This window comes from Papio anubis, chromosome 7 (genome assembly GCF_008728515.1).
Source record: "Papio anubis isolate 15944 chromosome 7, Panubis1.0, whole genome shotgun sequence".
Classification (NCBI taxonomy): domain Eukaryota; kingdom Metazoa; phylum Chordata; class Mammalia; order Primates; family Cercopithecidae; genus Papio; species Papio anubis.
In genome coordinates this window covers 115,141,004-115,157,661 of record NC_044982.1, presented here as the reverse complement: position 1 = coordinate 115,157,661, position 16,658 = coordinate 115,141,004, and the positions used below count along the sequence as shown (strand labels likewise).

The 16,658-nt window shown below is 54.2% G+C and overlaps 1 protein-coding gene across 1 annotated transcript in view; it reads left to right on the top strand.

Annotated features, from left to right (window-relative positions):
- The window catches only part of LOXL1 (lysyl oxidase like 1), a 25,937-nt gene extending 9,279 nt beyond the window's left edge, over positions 1-16,658 (top strand). The window contains exons 2-7 of the mRNA XM_003901170.5: positions 7,511-7,619; positions 11,054-11,191; positions 11,706-11,862; positions 12,480-12,575; positions 14,066-14,181; positions 16,357-16,658. Coding sequence (XP_003901219.1) covers positions 7,511-7,619; positions 11,054-11,191; positions 11,706-11,862; positions 12,480-12,575; positions 14,066-14,181; positions 16,357-16,363 — 623 coding nt within the window. The 3' untranslated portion in view covers positions 16,364-16,658. The remainder of the gene's footprint in view (positions 1-7,510; positions 7,620-11,053; positions 11,192-11,705; positions 11,863-12,479; positions 12,576-14,065; positions 14,182-16,356) is intronic.

The following is a 16,658-nucleotide window of genomic DNA, read 5'->3' as shown; positions in this document are numbered from 1 at the left end:
CAGAGTGGAGTGGAAATGGAGGTATAACGGGGGACAGGTCAGAGAGGTAATGGGGTCCAGGCCATGGGGAGCTTGTTGGCCATTGTGATGGGTTTGCCTTTTGTTTTCTGTGCATCCTCTTCCTCAGAGTTTGAGCTGAGCAGAAACATGGGTTTCTGCTAAACAGGGCCCCTGACTGCTGCGCCAGGAGTGGACAGTGGGGAGTCAGCCGGGGAAACTGAGAGGCGGCTGTTCCAGAGACCAGGAAGAGTGGTAGCAATGGAGGAAGCCAGCTTTAGGGTTTGTTCTTGAGATAGAGCTGAGGGCATTTCCTGCTGGGTTGGATATGGGCTATGAAAGGAAGAGAGGTGTCAGGGATGACACAGTGGTTTATGGCTGGTGTGGCTGGAAGGATGCAATTGCCTTGAGCTGAGATGGGAAGGCTATGGGCAGAGTAAGTTTTGTAAGAAATATAAAAATTTCAAGTCACTCTGCAGGGCCTGAGAGGGCAGAGAGGGAACCCCTGGAGTAACCGAAGCATCAGGGGAAGCTCCTAGAGGTGGGATAGGGGGCACCAGGCAGGGCTTGCAAGGGCGAGGAGGACTGCAAGGGCAGGGGTTGGGTTCACGCTGGGAAGAAATGTGCATTAGGTGTGCAGAGAGGCAGCAGAGGCTTGGCCTCTGGGCAGGGAGCTGACCTCTCCAGTGGGTAGTGTCGTCTGCCTCCCCCTCAGCCCAGCCTGCCTCCTGGGCAGCTGGTGCAATCAAGCACACACTTACAAATCCCTTCCGTGAGTCAGGCCCTTCTGCTGCTAGCTGTCTCTCCCCATCAGTGGGGTGGACAGACGAGTGCTGTAAAACGATGCAGGGTGGTGGAGGGGAGGTCAGGTCTGACAAGGTGGGCTTTGGAGCTAAAGACTGTGTACCCCTGCATAGGTAGAGCTGGTGTGTGTGTGTGTCTGTGTCTGTGTGTGCGTGCATGCACACACATGCATAGCTGGGAATTCCAGGACAAGGGCACCATGGGATCAGGGGGTAGAAAGGTTGGGGTATGCTGCTAGAGACCTGCCTACTGATCCTGAGGGTTAAGAGTTCTGGAAGGCTAGGTAAGGCCAAACCACAGACGGCTTTAGCTGCCACTCTAAGACTTCTGGGTTTGATTCTGTGGGCAATGGGGAGCCATTGAAGACTCTGGGCCTGGCTTGATGGCTGTCCTAGCTCTCAGGCTTGAGCTGGGATTACACCTTCATTATGGGGCAAAGTGGAATCTGCAACCCCCTTGCCTGCCTGCTCACCAAGTAGGTGTGGCACCACCAGGCCAGTGCTGACAAGTTAATTTCCTGATTATGAGATAATCATTTCCTAGGGAATCGGGCAGCCAGCTCCCGCCCTGGAGGCCTCTCTGGCTCATCTTTATTCAAGGCGCTGCTCTGCAGAGCTTTCTGCTTCTCCCCCACCTAGGAGCTCCTCTGGAGTCTGGCCGTCCTAGCCAAAACATCCCTCTCAGCACATATTTCACAAGCAACTGACCAGTTCCTGCTGGACTTTGTTTATCCTCCAGCCCTGGGCTCAACAGATTAGGGCTCTTTTGCGTTCCACTTTCCATCATCTGCCCCTCATGAGCAGGAGGCTTGGAGAGGAAAGATTTCAGAAACAAGGTTTACTGAACCACAAAAAAGAGGAAGCCAAGAGGGAAACAGGTGAGGTGTGGACGAGCAATGGGAAGGCAGCCACAGGGCCCTCAGCGCTGGGCAGCCTCCAGGAACCGTTGGGCAGGAGGGAACAGATTTCTAATGAAGCAGGAAGGATTTAGGTCAGACGGTGGGAGAATTTCCTGACTGCTAAAGTATCGTCTGTAGGGGTTGTGAGAGGTCTCGGGCTCTTGCCCAAGGCTGGGGAATGAACTGAAGAGCTCCTAAAAAGTATTTTAATCTCCAAGTGTTTATCGATCCATCCAACCTGTGTTCAAGGGCCAGCTAGTTCAGTCTCCCTCATCGTCCAGATGGAGAAAGTGAGCCTCAGAAAGGTGGCTGGGGAGACCGGACAAGACAGTGAACTCGCCCCTGGAGCCTCACCCCTGAGAAGGCCCCAACTGCATCCCACGAGGGAAGGGGCAGATGGTCTTTGTCCCCAGTTCCCGAGGGCTGGCACAGGAGACATCAGCAGCTCCAGACCCAGCGTTGAGCAGGACAGGGTGGGCTTGTCCCAAGCACACGGGCCCCAAGAGTCAGTGTGACAGGTTCCTCCTACTGTGCCCCTGCACACTCCCACGGAGGAAGCTCCAGGGGCGGAGCCAGGACATAGAACTTTGGTTCTGTTTTCTCAGCTCCATGTTTTCACTGCCCTGGAGGGTTGAAGGGGCTGCTATAGCTAAAAGGCTTACCCCACACCAGTGGCTGGCTGTCTCCCTGTGAAATGAATGGCCCTGGGACCCTATTTCCTTGCACCCAGCTCCTCCCCAGCCGAGCAGCCTGGCTTTGGCCATCTCAAGGGTCTTTGCCACCCTGTGACTCAGCATCCCTGCCATCCTGGCCCAGGTTCTGTGCAGCCTGCATCCGAGGAAGAACGCCCACAGAGGCCAGCACAGGGCCTTAGGCCCCGAGTCAGGTGGAGGACAATTAGAAGTGGAAGAATGGAGACCATGAATTCTGAAGTGGGGCTAGGTCAACCCAAGGCCACACAGGCCTGTAACACAGTAGGGTAAGACCCCAGGCTCCTGTCTCCCTCCTGGGAGGAAGAAATGGATGGTGGCCAGGGTTTCCTTGGGCAGTCTGAGCAAGCCCATCCACCCAGTCTTTGGATGGTGAGGCCCACCCCAGCCTACCCCCCACCAGTGGTGCTGGGGGCTTGGGAGAAGACTGAGCAGGGCTGTAGGTGACCCAGGGAGCTGGATGTGTATCTTTAGGCCCAGGAGGGGAATGTACAGCCATTCACTGTAGCATGTTTGTGGAGCGAGTCAGAGGCAACCTGGGGGTCTAAAACAGGAGGCTGGCCGGGCACGGTCACTCACACCTGTAATCCCAGCACTTTGGGAGGCCGAGGCCGGTGGAACACTTGAGGTCAGGAGTTCGAGACCAGCCTGTCCAACATGGGGAAACCTCATCTCTACTAAAAATACAAAATTTAGCCAGGCGTGGTGGCACACACCTGTAATGCCAGCTACTCCGGAGGCTGAGGCAGGAGAATTGCTTGAAAATACAAAAATTAGCCAGGCATGGTGGCATGCGCATGGTCCTAGCTACTTGGGAAGCTGAGATGGAAGGATCGCTTGAACCTAGGAAGCGGATGTTGCAGTGAGCCGAGATCGTGCCACTGCACTCCAGCCTGGGCTGATGGTTTCCCCTGTATTTGGAGTAAGCAAAAAGACCTCATTTGACTGGGTGCAGTGGTTCACGCCTGCAATCCCAGGACTTTGGGAGGCTGAGGCAGGAGGATCACTTGAGTCCAGAAGATCGAGGCTGCAGTTAGCCAAGTTCATGCCACTGCATTCCAGCCTGCACAACAGAGCAAGACCCTGTCTCAAAGAAAAAAGAAAAGGTGGAGGTGGCATGGGGAGCTGGATGTGTACCTTCACCAAGTCCAGGATCTTCCTTTAAAATGCATACTTTTTGAGGTGAGGGCTGATCACACAGTCTGATAGTAACTGGACTTCACCCAACATTGGCCACTCTGCTTGGAGGGCCTATTGTACCTTACAAGCCAGAAATTGCAGACCAGCCTCCCTACTCCTACACTGAGCGTGTCCACCAGCCCCCAACTCAATCAACCCCTCTTTATCCCCTTCCAACCTCACATAAGCCCCCAGCCCCAAGCCCTGCAGAGGGGCCAAGAGCCCAAGCCTACAGGCCTGACTGCTGACGAAATGTCCCCTGGGAGAGCTGTCCAGAGAAGGAGGCATTGTTCCTTCCTGGAAAAACATACCAGCCGTGGGAGGGGGTCTGCTGTTCTCTGGGACCTCGGCAAGGATCCTGAGGGTGAGGCGGGGGGGCCTGGCCTGAACTCCTGAGGCTACTCCTTTCCAGCAGCTTCCCCAAGCTGCTGCCTCTTGTGTCACCCCCACGGCCATGAGGGTGTGACAGAGTAGAGCACAGAGAGGAGGCCATTGGGGGAGTACAGGGGGCCCCGGTGATGGTTAGAGATGTAGAACAAAGAAAATTACAAAATAATGGTGAGAGTGATTCCATTTAAGTTCTAGAAAAGGCATAACTAATCTACAGTGATTAGAAGCAGTGCAGTGGCTGCCTGGGGTGGTGGAGGCGGGGCGGGGACTTACAGGGAAGGTACCAGAGGGTAATGGAAACAATCCACAGCTTGATTGTGGTGGAAGCTACACGGCTTTCTACATTTGTTAGAACTTATCAAACTGTACACCTAAAATCTGTGCATTTCACTGTGTATAAATTATAGCTCAAAATTTATTTTTATAAAGAGTGACAGGAGGAGTCCTGGGAGGGCAATGAGACCTAAGATCCCCTCCTGGGGTACCCCGGCTCCCTGTGTGACCCTGCGCAGATTTATGGGCCTGAGCCTCAGTTTCCTCCAGTGCTTCCAAAGACATTGTGTGCCTTGGTGTCTTGGGGGCAGGACATGGAACACACTTTGGATTGCCTGGAACAGTCATTAAAGAGGCTCTCCTGACAGAGCCTGAGGGGCTTTGGGCCAGTCAGTCACCCCTAAAACAAAAGTTGCTCCACTGAGGGCAAGTAGGACTCAGGCCCTGCCCATAGAACCCCGTCTGGAAGGGAGGAGACACACACAGGTTAGTATGGTGAAATCTAAGTGTAGATCAATACAAATGGGGTAGTAGTGAGAGAGGAGAAGTGTGTGCAGCCTGAGATATCATTACAATCAGGGGAGACTTCCCACAGGAAGAGGCCCTTGCCTGAGCATGAGATTCCTCAACAATAAGAGGAAGAAGATGATAATCTGTGGGAGGGTCAAGGCTCAGATTGTGACCAGCAGCCCCAAGCTGTTTGTCCTCAGCCTCTCTTCCAAATCTCCACATGCAGTACTCTACAAATGCCCCTCCTCCATACCTCTGACACTTATAACCCTACCCCACTCGGTTTTAATCAAAAGGCTTGATGATATCACAGCGATTCCTTTTTTAAGGTTTTTTTTTTTTTTTCTTTAGCTGAAGAGCTTTCGCCCATCATCAGGGGACAAACAGAAATGAGCCTGAGATTCAGAATTGCTGATAGGCGTCAGACCTTGGTCTGTGACCAGGATCAGGGCCCAGTCTGTGACCAGGATCAGGGTTCAGTGTGTGACCAGCATCGGGGCTCAGACTGTGATCAGGAACAGGGCTTGGTGTGTGATCAAGGCTCAGGGTGTGCCCAGGGCCAGGGTTCAGTGTGTGACCAAGGTCAGGGCTTAATGTGACCAGGATCAGAGGTCAGTCTGTGACCAAGGTCAGGGCGCAGACTGTGATCAGGCACAGGGCTCAGTGTGTGTACATAGTCAGGGCTGGGAGAGGCCAGGAACAGCACTGGCCCCCACTGGCCCCACCTGGCCTCTTCCTCCCCGCTCCTCCAACTTCCCGGGGTTGCGTAGCCAGCTCATGAAATAGCCTAGAGAGGAAGGGTCAGGCCAGAAAAGCTTTGTGGAGCCATCTGTGCAGTATTTCTTGAAACTGGGCCTGGGGTGGGGGCAGCAAGCTGTCTGATGTCAAATGCTGGGTCTCCTGAGTCTTAAAGGCCCAGCTACCCCACCCTATACACAGCTGAGGGAAAGGCACTGGCTGATGGGGACGGGGCCCATCCCCAGTCCTCACCCCTCCCCCAGAGGCTTCCAGGGTCCAGAGAGTGAGAACCAGCTCCCAGCTGGCTTGAGGGCCTATGGGTCCCTTGGGAAATGACTGCAAACATTCCTAGGGGCTCAAGTAACAGGGCCTAGGCTGGCCAAGAAGTCCCCCACCAGCCAGGAGCCACCTCATCCTCACCCACCCTTGCACTCCAAGCTTCCTCTTCATTCCAAATAGGTGAGATCACCCTGGCTGCCTGGACCAGGCTCCCCCATGAGGTCCAGGTCCCAGGGAGAGCAACGCTAGGGTCTGGGAACTCAGGGTGGTGTGGGAAGGGGAACATGCAGGCAGACACTTCTGCCAATGGCTTAGAAGCCAGCCTTCCCCTCTTTGGCCTCATCTTCCAGACCTAAAAGCTGATGAGAGGGTCTTGGCAGCAGGAAAGGGGTGGGAAACCCCTCCATGGGACTTAAGTCTTCCCACCTTGCCTGCTGTCACCCTTCCCGAATCCCTCAAGAGCAGAGTACTTCAAAGAAAGTAAGAGGAGCTTATAGCCTCATCTTATCACTTACCTGACAAAATCCCTGAGGCCAGAGAGGAGAGGGAATTAGAGGCCCCAGGACCACTCCCCTTTAAGTCAGTGGCTGGGCTGGGATAGAGCCCAGGGCCCTGGAGTCCCCCCTGCCCACACCCACCGCTGCCCACACCCACCCCAGCCCACATCCCGTCACTCCAACATTAAGGTATTCCTTCTTCATTCCAATGCGGGATGGAGTCTGGACACCTAAGTGTGGCTTCTGCTTATTCCTAGTAACTCCTGCTCAGACTAATGCATGCCCAGGGAGGAAGGTGGAGGGGCAGGAACAGGATGGACAGGCCACAGGCTCTGGCACATCCTGGGGAACAAGGGACCACAAGGACGGGGGCAGCTTCCAGACTTCCCCTGGGTGCTTGACCCCAGGCCTTGCAGGGTAGGGAGCCAGGGTCTCCCTCAGATTGGTGGCCAGAGGTTGCAGACAGAGGAGGGTGTGGTCAGGTCTAGGGGGCTGATGGCAGGAAGTGGTGGCAGGTGATTGGGGGCGGGGGTACGGGGAGGAGTGGCTGTGCCAGGCAGAAAGGAATTCTGAGAAGGTCGGGCTGGGTGCCCAGGCTGCGAATCCTGCCCTGTCAGCAGCCTGCTCTGGGGAAATGTTTTCCTTCTAGCCCATCCCTTCCTGCCCACCCCGACTCCTGCCAGCCTGCATCCACCTGGCTCTGCCCATGAACCTTCAGGGACACACTCCAGGCCAGAAGCCCAGGACTCTCTTGGTGGTTCACAAAGAATGCTGACTGCAGGGATCAGAGGAACGGAGGGTGTCTGGGGGCTGCTGTCCAGAGGCCTGGGGAGTAAGGACTCGAGGGAGGGCCTCTGTCAGGAAGTTACATGGTTCACTCATTCCTGCCTCCAGGTCTTCGTTCATGCTGTTCCCCCTGCCGAGGACACCCTTTCCTGCTCTCTGGTTCTCTAAATCCTGCCCCATCTCCCAGATCTTGTTCATGTCCAAGCTTTTCCAGGAAGTCTTAGCAGCTCCCACACCACAGAGCTCGAGATGCAAGCTCTTGCTGCCTGACTTCCCTGACCCCACACGTGAGCCCAGGACCCAACGCCCAAGGAGAATGGCAAAGGGTTTTGGGGTATGAGAGGATGTTTGGGGTATGAGGAGGTGTCTGGGCATTAACAGTGGCCAACCTGACGCTCTCAATGTCATGCTCTTCCTCCCTCCCCCCTCTCTCCCACTGCCCACTCCAGGTCTCCCTGACTTGGTCCCAGACCCCAACTATGTGCAAGCATCCACTTATGTGCAGAGAGCCCACCTGTACTCCCTGCGCTGTGCTGCGGAGGAGAAGTGTCTGGCCAGGTAAGCAGCTGAGGCAGAAGTGTAGCGTGTTGGGATAGTCCCTGGGAGTCACCCAGAACCCAGCCTAGCTGCGGCTGCCAGCTAGGCTGTCTGCAAGCTGATGACCCTGGCCAAATGCCCCGGCCTCCCAGAACCCTGACCTTTTCATCAGTGAGCCTTGCCTGCCCTGAGGGAGTCAGGAGGGGAGGGGAGGGGAGCAAGCGGGGACCCAGCATTTCTGTATACTGTACCTTACTATACAAGGAACTTCACTTTCACTGTGGCACTTCATCTTCATACGAGCCCTGAAGGCATGGGTTGCCCCCTCAGGAAACTGAGGAGCAATGAAAGGAACTCAAACCTTTTGGATCTGAGCTGCTTAATGAGAAGGTTCCTCTTGGGAACCCAGGCTTCCAGTGCTCATACAGGGACCTATGGAAGTCCTACTGGGTGGGTGTACCCGCAGCATAGAGCCCAGGACTATGGAGCCATGTCCACAGAGGACAGCTGTGGCTTTGGCTGGCCCAGGAGACAAAGAAGCTTCAGTTATATGTTGCACTGGAAAGAGGGGAAGGAGACCAGTTTCCATGAACCCAGAAGGTGAGCACAGCTGGCTCGCCATTATTCATGGGTGATCCTGCCTCTCACAGTGTTTGCTTCTAATTTATTAGCAGTTCATATTCTGCTGGAATATAGGTTCTTTGGGGATACCTCCCTGGGCTAAAATAATTAGTTAAGATTATGTTATCTGCTTCTTTTGTTAATATCCCTCTATGTTGAAAGCACCTATTTTTCTTAATTACCTGCTTTTTGGACATTTGAACTCTGTGTTTAGTTTGACTTTCTACTATCTAGGAAACCCTTCAGAATCTCAACATTTTCTCATTTCTAGAACTTCTAGTTCACTGCCACTATAAGTAGCTGATCATAAACCCTTATCTATCTGTAACAAGATAAAAGAGCTTGCACCAGAATGTAACTCAACTCACTCCTTCATTGAGAAAGTCTTGTTTAAAAAAAGAAAAAGTGTCCGCTGAACTAAGCACAGTGATTAGGAATGTTGTCGATATACATTCTGGTGCAAGTTCCCGATCCCATCCCAGACGGGCATCAGTGTGGAAACTGCCCCTGGTCCAGGGACCACAGGCTGAGTACCACTCAGCCAGCCTGTCTGGGCAGTTCGTGTCTTGTTTCAGTTGTCCTGGGGAAGAGAGCGTAATGGTCCTGCTGGAATTCCTCCAGCAATGAGGAACTTACAGCCTCTATGACAGCCCTTCCAGTCTTAAGAGAATTAGTCAAAGCCAAACTGTTAATATCACGGCCTCTTCATGAAGGATCCTGAGTGCCCGGACCTGCGCTCCCAGCTGGGGAGAGGAGGCAGCCTGTTCTCTGTCCTGGAGGGTCTCCTGGTACAGCTGGAGAGAACAGCCCTCACCTGTACCCCAGTGACAGAACCAAGACATGAGTGGGACAAGAGCCAGAAGGATTGGTTCACAGGCCAGGGCTGCTGGAGGTCAGAGGAGGGAGGGGTCAGCAAGGGCTGAGGCCTCAGAGGAGGTGGGCGCAAGAGTTCAGACCTGGAGAACCCTGCAGAACTGGAGCCCTGGGGCTGGAGGGCCTCTGAGATCATTGGAAGTATGGGCCACGGGCTGGTGCCAGTTCACACGCTGCAGGCAGAACCCAGAGAAAGAAAAGGACCGGTTCCAAGTCTCACCGCCAATTTGTGGCCAAGCTGGGCCTAGAACCTAGACCCTTATGGTTTCCCACGGTGTGCTGAGCCGAACAGAAGGGCAGGATTTAACTGAACAGAGGGAAGGAGGATGTTTTGTTTCAACCCAGACACAGACAGATTCCAAACCTCCCCCAGACAAGGCTGAGGGCCTTTCATCCTGGCAGACAGTCTGAGCCGCCTGTTGTCCAGACATTCTCTCAAAGAGAGTGCTAATCCCTACGACTGGCCACCACTCCCCTCTGGCCTTAGGACTGGACCTTAATGAGTGCCAGGGAAGAGCCCCTGAGGCCAACAGGGTTAGCTGTCAGCCATCAGCTGAAGAGGGGAGGGGCCTTCAGCCCCCCTTCCTGTTCCTACCACACATGTGTGTGCGCGTGTATGTATGTGTGCATATGTGTGTGTCTCGCCTCACTGCAGCCTCTCGTTCCTCTTTCCACCCTTTTCCTTTTGTCACAAGGCCTGCCTCAGTTGGAAATCTGGCGTCAGCAGGTGAATTGTGAGCAGGCAATTCATACCAGACCCACGATCCCTGAATAGAAAAGGACAGGTTGCCAGCCTGAAACCATGCAATCAGGGAGAGGTGGCCTGGTCATACCCAACCCAGTGCAAGATGTAGGTGGTATTGGGCTGTGCCGCAGTCAGTGCTGTTAGAGCTCACAGGCAATCGGATCCTCTAAGTAGAGCAATCCAGGCAGACTTCCTGGAGGAGGGGACTTTTGAGTTGACCCTAGGAGGCTGGGTGAGTTTTGGAATTCTGAGTCAAGCAAATAGCATGGGGAAAAAAGTATGGGTCAGGGAAAAAGTTCAGCCTGTTTGGAAAATAGGCTTTGAAGCAGGAACCCAGCGTGTGTAAGGGAGTGGAAGGGCAGATGGGACTAGAAAAGTGAAGAGGCTTTGACCAGAGGACCTCAAGTCTGTTTTTCAGGCCCACACCCAAGACATGGCATACTTTTGTCAACAATTAGGGCTCTGTCTGGAGGAAAGAAGACTTATCAGAATCTCCTGGAGAGGACTTTTTTTTTCTTTTTTTTTTTTAGAAAGGGGGTCTCACTCTGTTGCCCATACTAGAGTGCAGCAGCGCAATTATAGCTCATTACAGCCTCAAACTCCTGGGCTCAAGGTATCAGTCTCCAAGTAGCTGGGGCTACAGGCATAAGCCACCTTATCCGGCTAATTTTTTAATTTTTAAAAAATTTATTTAATTAAATTAATTTTTTAAATTTTAATTTCTCACTGTGTTGCCCAGGCTGGTCTCAAACTATTGGCCTCAAGTGATCCTCCTGCCTCAACCTCCCAAAGCTCTGTAATTACAGGCATGAGCCAAAGTGCCTGGCTCCCGCAACAGGGCTGTTTTTCAAAGGCCCTTCAGAGATTTCTTATGTGCTCCTGCACCCAGGGGCTGACCCCAGCTGAGTCACCTGCAGGTATCAGGGACACTGCCGTGCCTGGTACCGCTTTAGAAAGATGCTGTTGGCAGCTGCCGGCCACATGGTGGAGGCCAGAAAGGAGGGGACAGCCAGGATTTCACGGGGTCAGAAGACAGAGGAAGAGGCCTGAGCCTCTGCCACAGTTCGGGGAGTCAGAGGAGAAGATCTTCAGGGACAAGTGGTGGGGCTGCAGAACCAGTGGCCAAGGGCTGGGGGTGGGACTGAGGGGGCCCATGCTGGGTTCTGGTGTCACTATGCCCCAACCCACCCCCTTATCTCCCCTGTCGTCCCTGCAGCACAGCCTATGCCCCTGAGGCCACCGACTACGATGTGCGGGTGCTGCTGCGCTTCCCCCAGCGTGTGAAGAACCAGGGCACAGCGGACTTCCTCCCCAACCGGCCACGGCACACCTGGGAGTGGCACAGCTGCCACCAGTGAGTGGGGAGGGGCTGGGCCTGTCCTCTTCCACTTCTCCTCTGGACCAGGGACCTTGGTGCCTGAGCTCCCCCTCCCGCCACGAGCACTCTGAGAGACACAGATACTGGATTAGAGGGCCCCGGGAGGTGTTATCTGCCAACTCTTGCCACTGGGGCAAGTGTTTCTCAGAGAAGTCTTAGCCAAAGGTAGGCTGGAAGATGGAAGGATTGGTCTCAATAAGGGATGGAAATGTCTAGAATACGGGGCATTGCCCAGTGAGGTCATTACAGGTGGGAGCCCAAAAAGGAAGTGAGGGGTCCAGAGCATGTGCTGTCCTGGAGCGACCCACCTAGGTGGGGAGCACAGAGGGGCCACCCCGCAGGACTCAGGGGACAGGAGAGCCTAGATTGGCCAGGAGGCTGTGCCACAGCGGGGTCACCTGAGCCCATCTCAGGATGAGGACAGGATGAGAGGCCCAGGGAACACTAGGCCCTCTTCTCTCTCTTTCTCTCTCCTCTCCTCTGCCTCTAGACATTACCACAGCATGGACGAGTTCAGCCACTACGACCTACTGGATGCAGCCACAGGCAAGAAGGTGGCTGAGGGCCACAAGGCCAGTTTCTGCCTGGAGGACAGCACCTGTGACTTCGGCAACCTCAAGCGCTATGCATGCACCTCTCATACCCAGGTTGGGCTGGAGAGATGGGGTTCAGGGCACAGGCGGATGAGGAGTGGGGAGACAGAGCAAGGCCTGCTGAGGCCGGCTGAGGCCTGGCTAGTGCCAAGGCTTCTGGCCACTCAGCTCTGCTCACAGTGAAGGTCTTCTCACCAGTCCTCAGGCTGCCACAGTGCCCTGCAGGGACTGTTCTCTCCCTGCCCAAGCCCCTTCCCATGTTATTCCCAGGCGATCTGCTCATGGAGAGAAGGAAACATTGCAACAGTCTGGAGAGCAACACGTCCCATTAGCCTGTTCACCCACCCATATCCCTCTTTCCATCAGCCAACCTAAACATCCACAAACTGTCTGTCTGTCCCGTCTCTCTTTATCCATTCTGCCATCCATCTTGCCCACGCATACCAGCACATCCATCTCATCCCTCCCACCTGGCTATTAGAGATCTCTGTCTTTCCTCTGGTCCGTCTAGCCAGTGACTTTAGAGAGGGGTGGACCCACCCTGAGCAGTTGCCCTGGGCCAGGGTCAGGGGAGAAACCCAGGGGAAGATGGGCCTGAAACTCCTGAAAGTGGGCATGGGGTGGCTCTGGGGAACCAGCAGCATCAGCCGCTCCTCTTGTCCCTTTCCCAGGGCCTGAGCCCAGGCTGCTATGACACCTACAACGCAGATATCGACTGCCAGTGGATTGACATAACCGATGTGCAGCCTGGGAACTACATCCTCAAGGTGGGCCTCTGAGTCTGGGGCTTTCTCTCCAACCGGATGTTCATCATTCCTGAAAGAAGCTTCAGCCTCTGGGCCTCTTCCCTTCTCCCCAGCTGCTGAGCAGAGGCAGCATCCGAGGCATCCCTCAAAGGTTCAGGCTTCCCAGCCGAAGATTTAGGTCTCAGGCTGGCATAGCCTCTCTCTCCATAAAGAACCCAAGGAACCTTTGCCCCAGCTGTGGTAATGCTAGAGGCAGTGGTGATACTGTCTCCCTAAGTGACTGAGGACCAGAGAGAGCAAGGAAGACTTGGAGAACCATGTGGTCTATCTTCCTGTCTTCGGACAGGGCAGACTTTGTATCATTTGGGAGACAGATGAGAGGCCGTTGGCTCCTTACAGGGACCCCTGCAAGGCCAAGGGCTCCTGTGACCAAGACCCTTCTAGCCTGAACCCCTCCTGCTCTAATGGACACTCACCCCATCGCCTCTTCCCTTGGTTGGGAGAAAAGTAGAAAAGCACATTAACAACACACAGCCAGACTTGGTACATACGTGTAGGCCAGGTTGTCATGGGCCCACCTGGGGAAGCCATGTCTCAGCCTCCTCCACACAGGTATAAAATGAGGAGGGATCATTCCACCAGTTCATCTGGACCCACTCAGAAGCAGAAAAGCAGCTCAGTAAGGGAAGAGCAGTGAAGACAGGTTTGCAGGCGGAGGCCTTCCCTGCAGAAAGTCAGCTGGTGGAGAGATGCGTCCAGCAGTGGTTCTCTGCGGTTCCCTCCTGAGTGCCCCTCAGCAGGCTCCAAGCTTGCTCCTCCAGGGCCTGGGGTTGTCCAGTATATTTTTTCTTTTCCTCATTCATCCACTCAGTCAAACACATAGGAAGTCCCCTCTGAGTTCTAGGCACTGGACACACAAACCACATAAGCAATACAGTTCACAGTCCCTGCGCTTTGGGAGCATACCAGGATTTGAAAGTCACATCCCTGCATCTGTTCTTAGATGTTCTGTGAATAAAGCTGGCCCTTCCCTAGTTAATCCAACATTTAAAAGTGTTGTATCCCAACAGCTCCTTTTCAGACAAAAAGCATAGACAGGAATGCATAGGGAACAACTTTGAGCCTTGGCGTTGGGGAGGCCAGGTGTCGAGTCCCTGCTCAGCGCCTCATTACTGCATTCCCAGGGGCAGGATCCAACCTCTCCAACCCCAAATGCCCCATGCAGGGCCCACCTGGCACAGGCTCTCGCTCTAGGGAAACATCCAATCTTCTGATAAGGGGGATCAGATGATGTTTGCTTGGGTTACCAGCTGCCTCTTCTTTCCCCTCTGTGTCTCTCTAGCAGTGTGTCTCTGTCTCCATGTCTCTTGGCCTCACATGGTCTTTCTCTGTCTCCTGTCTATGTCCCCTCTCTGTCTGTCTGTCTGCCTCCTTACCACCTTCTCTGGTGAGCGGTTGAGGTGCAGCCCCCCGACTAGACTCCCTTTCTCCCTGTTTCTCTTCTTCCTCAGGTGCACGTGAACCCAAAGTATATTGTTTTAGAGTCTGACTTCACCAACAACGTGGTGAGATGCAACATTCACTACACAGGTCGCTACGTTTCTACAACAAACTGCAAAATTGTCCAGTAAGTGCTTGCCCCCCATCCTTCCTAGCCCTGTCCCTTTCCTGCCTGGGGAGCAGGCAAGGCCACCTGAAATACTTAAGATACCTGCACTTTAGGTCATCTTGATGGCCGAATGCAGCTGCAGCCGGGCCCAGCAAAAAGAGCCTTGTCCGTGCCAACCCCAAGCTGAGTGTTTACGGTGGGGCTCAGGCTGTAGGGTGTTGATCTGGGGCTGCATCCTGTGGCTCCCTGAGATGTCCCAAGTGAAAACCAGCAGAAGGCAGAGTCATTTGGTGCAAGGCCACGAGCTCTGCAGTCCCAGTTCCACAGCTTCCTCGCTCTGTGACATTGGGTAACTACTGTACTTCCCTGAGCTACTTTCATCAACTATAAAATAGGTATTTCCACATAGGCTGGGGCTGAGGATCTATAGGCCTGATGTCTGCATGTTCAACAGCCCAGCACACAGTGGCACACAGTGAACAGCAGCTGTGATCATTAGTGTCCTTATCAAGTGGACTGGATTAAACAGTCACAGATTAGAAGTGATTCTGGTTAAAAGGGGCCATCTTCAGTCCCTAGGCCCCTGTTGTAGAAGAAGTCCCTAAAACCTGGGCTTGGGATTTTAGCACATGGCTGCTGGGTAGGGTCCTCAGTCTTTCTCCGGATCCCCACGTGAAGTACTTTGCAGAGGGACCCCCTTCCTTACAAGCTCACAAGGAAACCCTACCACACTCCAGATCAAAGGAATCCTTTTCCATTAAAAAAAAAAAAAAAGTCCTAGAGCTTTCGGCTTTACTTCATCAACTGGGAGAAAGGTAGTAGAGATCTCAAGGCCCAGAGAGGTATCTTTCCCTAAAAGTGTATGCTTATTAATGGATGGCAGGTATGAGAGATTAAGCCTATGACTGTGGTCAGAGTGTGGTGTATGGCCAGGGTCAGGGCTCAGTCTGTGACAAGGGTTAGGGCTCAGTGTGTGACCAGGATCAGGGCTCAGTGTGTGACCAGGGTCAGGGCTCAGTGTGTGGCCAGAGTCAGGGCCCAGTGTGTAGCCAGACTCAGGGCTCAATCTGTGACCAGGGCCAGGGCTCAGCGTGTGACCAGGATCAGGGCTCAGTGTGTGGCCAGGGCCAGGCTCATTTAGAGACAGCCCTCTCACATTTGGCTGCTACCACCAACCTAACTGTTCACAGCATGCTGCCACCACATCATGAATATTAAAAATGGGAACAGCAGCCTCTAGTTCAGTGCAGAGATTAGGTTCCTCAGGAGTAGAATGAGATCAAAATTCCCCAGGGCACACAGCGTGTTTGAAAGGACGAACTCCTATCCCATCACTGGCAGTTTGGCTCTTTAGTAGGCCTGGGTTCCCAGCACATTCCCGCTCCTCAGGGCCTGTCTTAGCTATTCAAGACCCAGGGGTCACCTAAGTGGTAGAAGCCATTCTAGGGAAGGAGGAGGAAGGAAGAATGGGGTATCCAGGAAACAAAGGAGGCTGCTGGGGGCTCAGGGAGGCAGGGAGTCCCGCCTGCTGCTGGGAAAGGGGGATGGGAACAGAAACAGCGTTCCATGTCCCAGGTGCCTGGAGCAGCCAGCGGGGCTCTCGGCAAGGCAGATGGAGAAGCAGCCTGCACTGCCCTCCCAGCTCCCGGGGGCCTGTGGGCAGCAGGGGGTGCCAAAGCCCTTCCTTCCAAGAGCTCTTTACATAAGTGCTTGGAAAGGCTGGGTCTTATTAGAGTGTCTCAGTCTCTGTGACCCTGACCACAGGCAGGCGGCTGGGCCGGCATGCACAGGAAGCTGGACAGAGCGTTCCCAGAAAGGCCACGGGACTGACGCCTGTGGGTTTCCATCGTATTTCTGGAGGAAAAAGGAGGCTTTAAAAAAAGGTTCTGAGTTAGAAAAAACAAGAAAGTATTTCCAGACAGTAGCAGCTCTGCTAATGGCCTAGAAAACAATCTGGGACTAGGGCATGGGGAGGGGAATGTGCTGAGACTGTGCCCTGGGTGGCTGGGAGTCCATCGAACCCCTCCTTCTGGAGCTGGGCTGAGGGGGTCGGCACTTTCTCTTGAGGGAAATGGAGGCCCATGCCTGCCCTGCCACGAGGGATCTGGGCTGCGGGAGGGAAGCCCTGGCTGAGGGGGCCACGGGGGCCCTACTTTGCAGCCCCTCATTGACCCACTGTCTTTCCTTCCTCAGATCCTGATCTCTGGGAGGGACAGATGGCCAATCTCTCCCCTTTAAAGCAGGCCCTGCTCCCCTGGCAGCCTCCCGCCGAGGGGCCCAGTCCCCCAACCCACCGGCAGGGGCATCCCTCCCTGCCGGCCTCAGGGAGCGAACGTGGATGGAAACCACAGGGATTCCGGATGCCAGACCCCAATTTATACTTCACTTTTCTCTACAGCGTTGTTTTGTTGTTGTTGGTTTTTATTTTTTATACTTTGGCCATACCACAGAGCTAGATTGCCCAGGTCTGGGCTGAATAAAACAAGGTTTTTCTA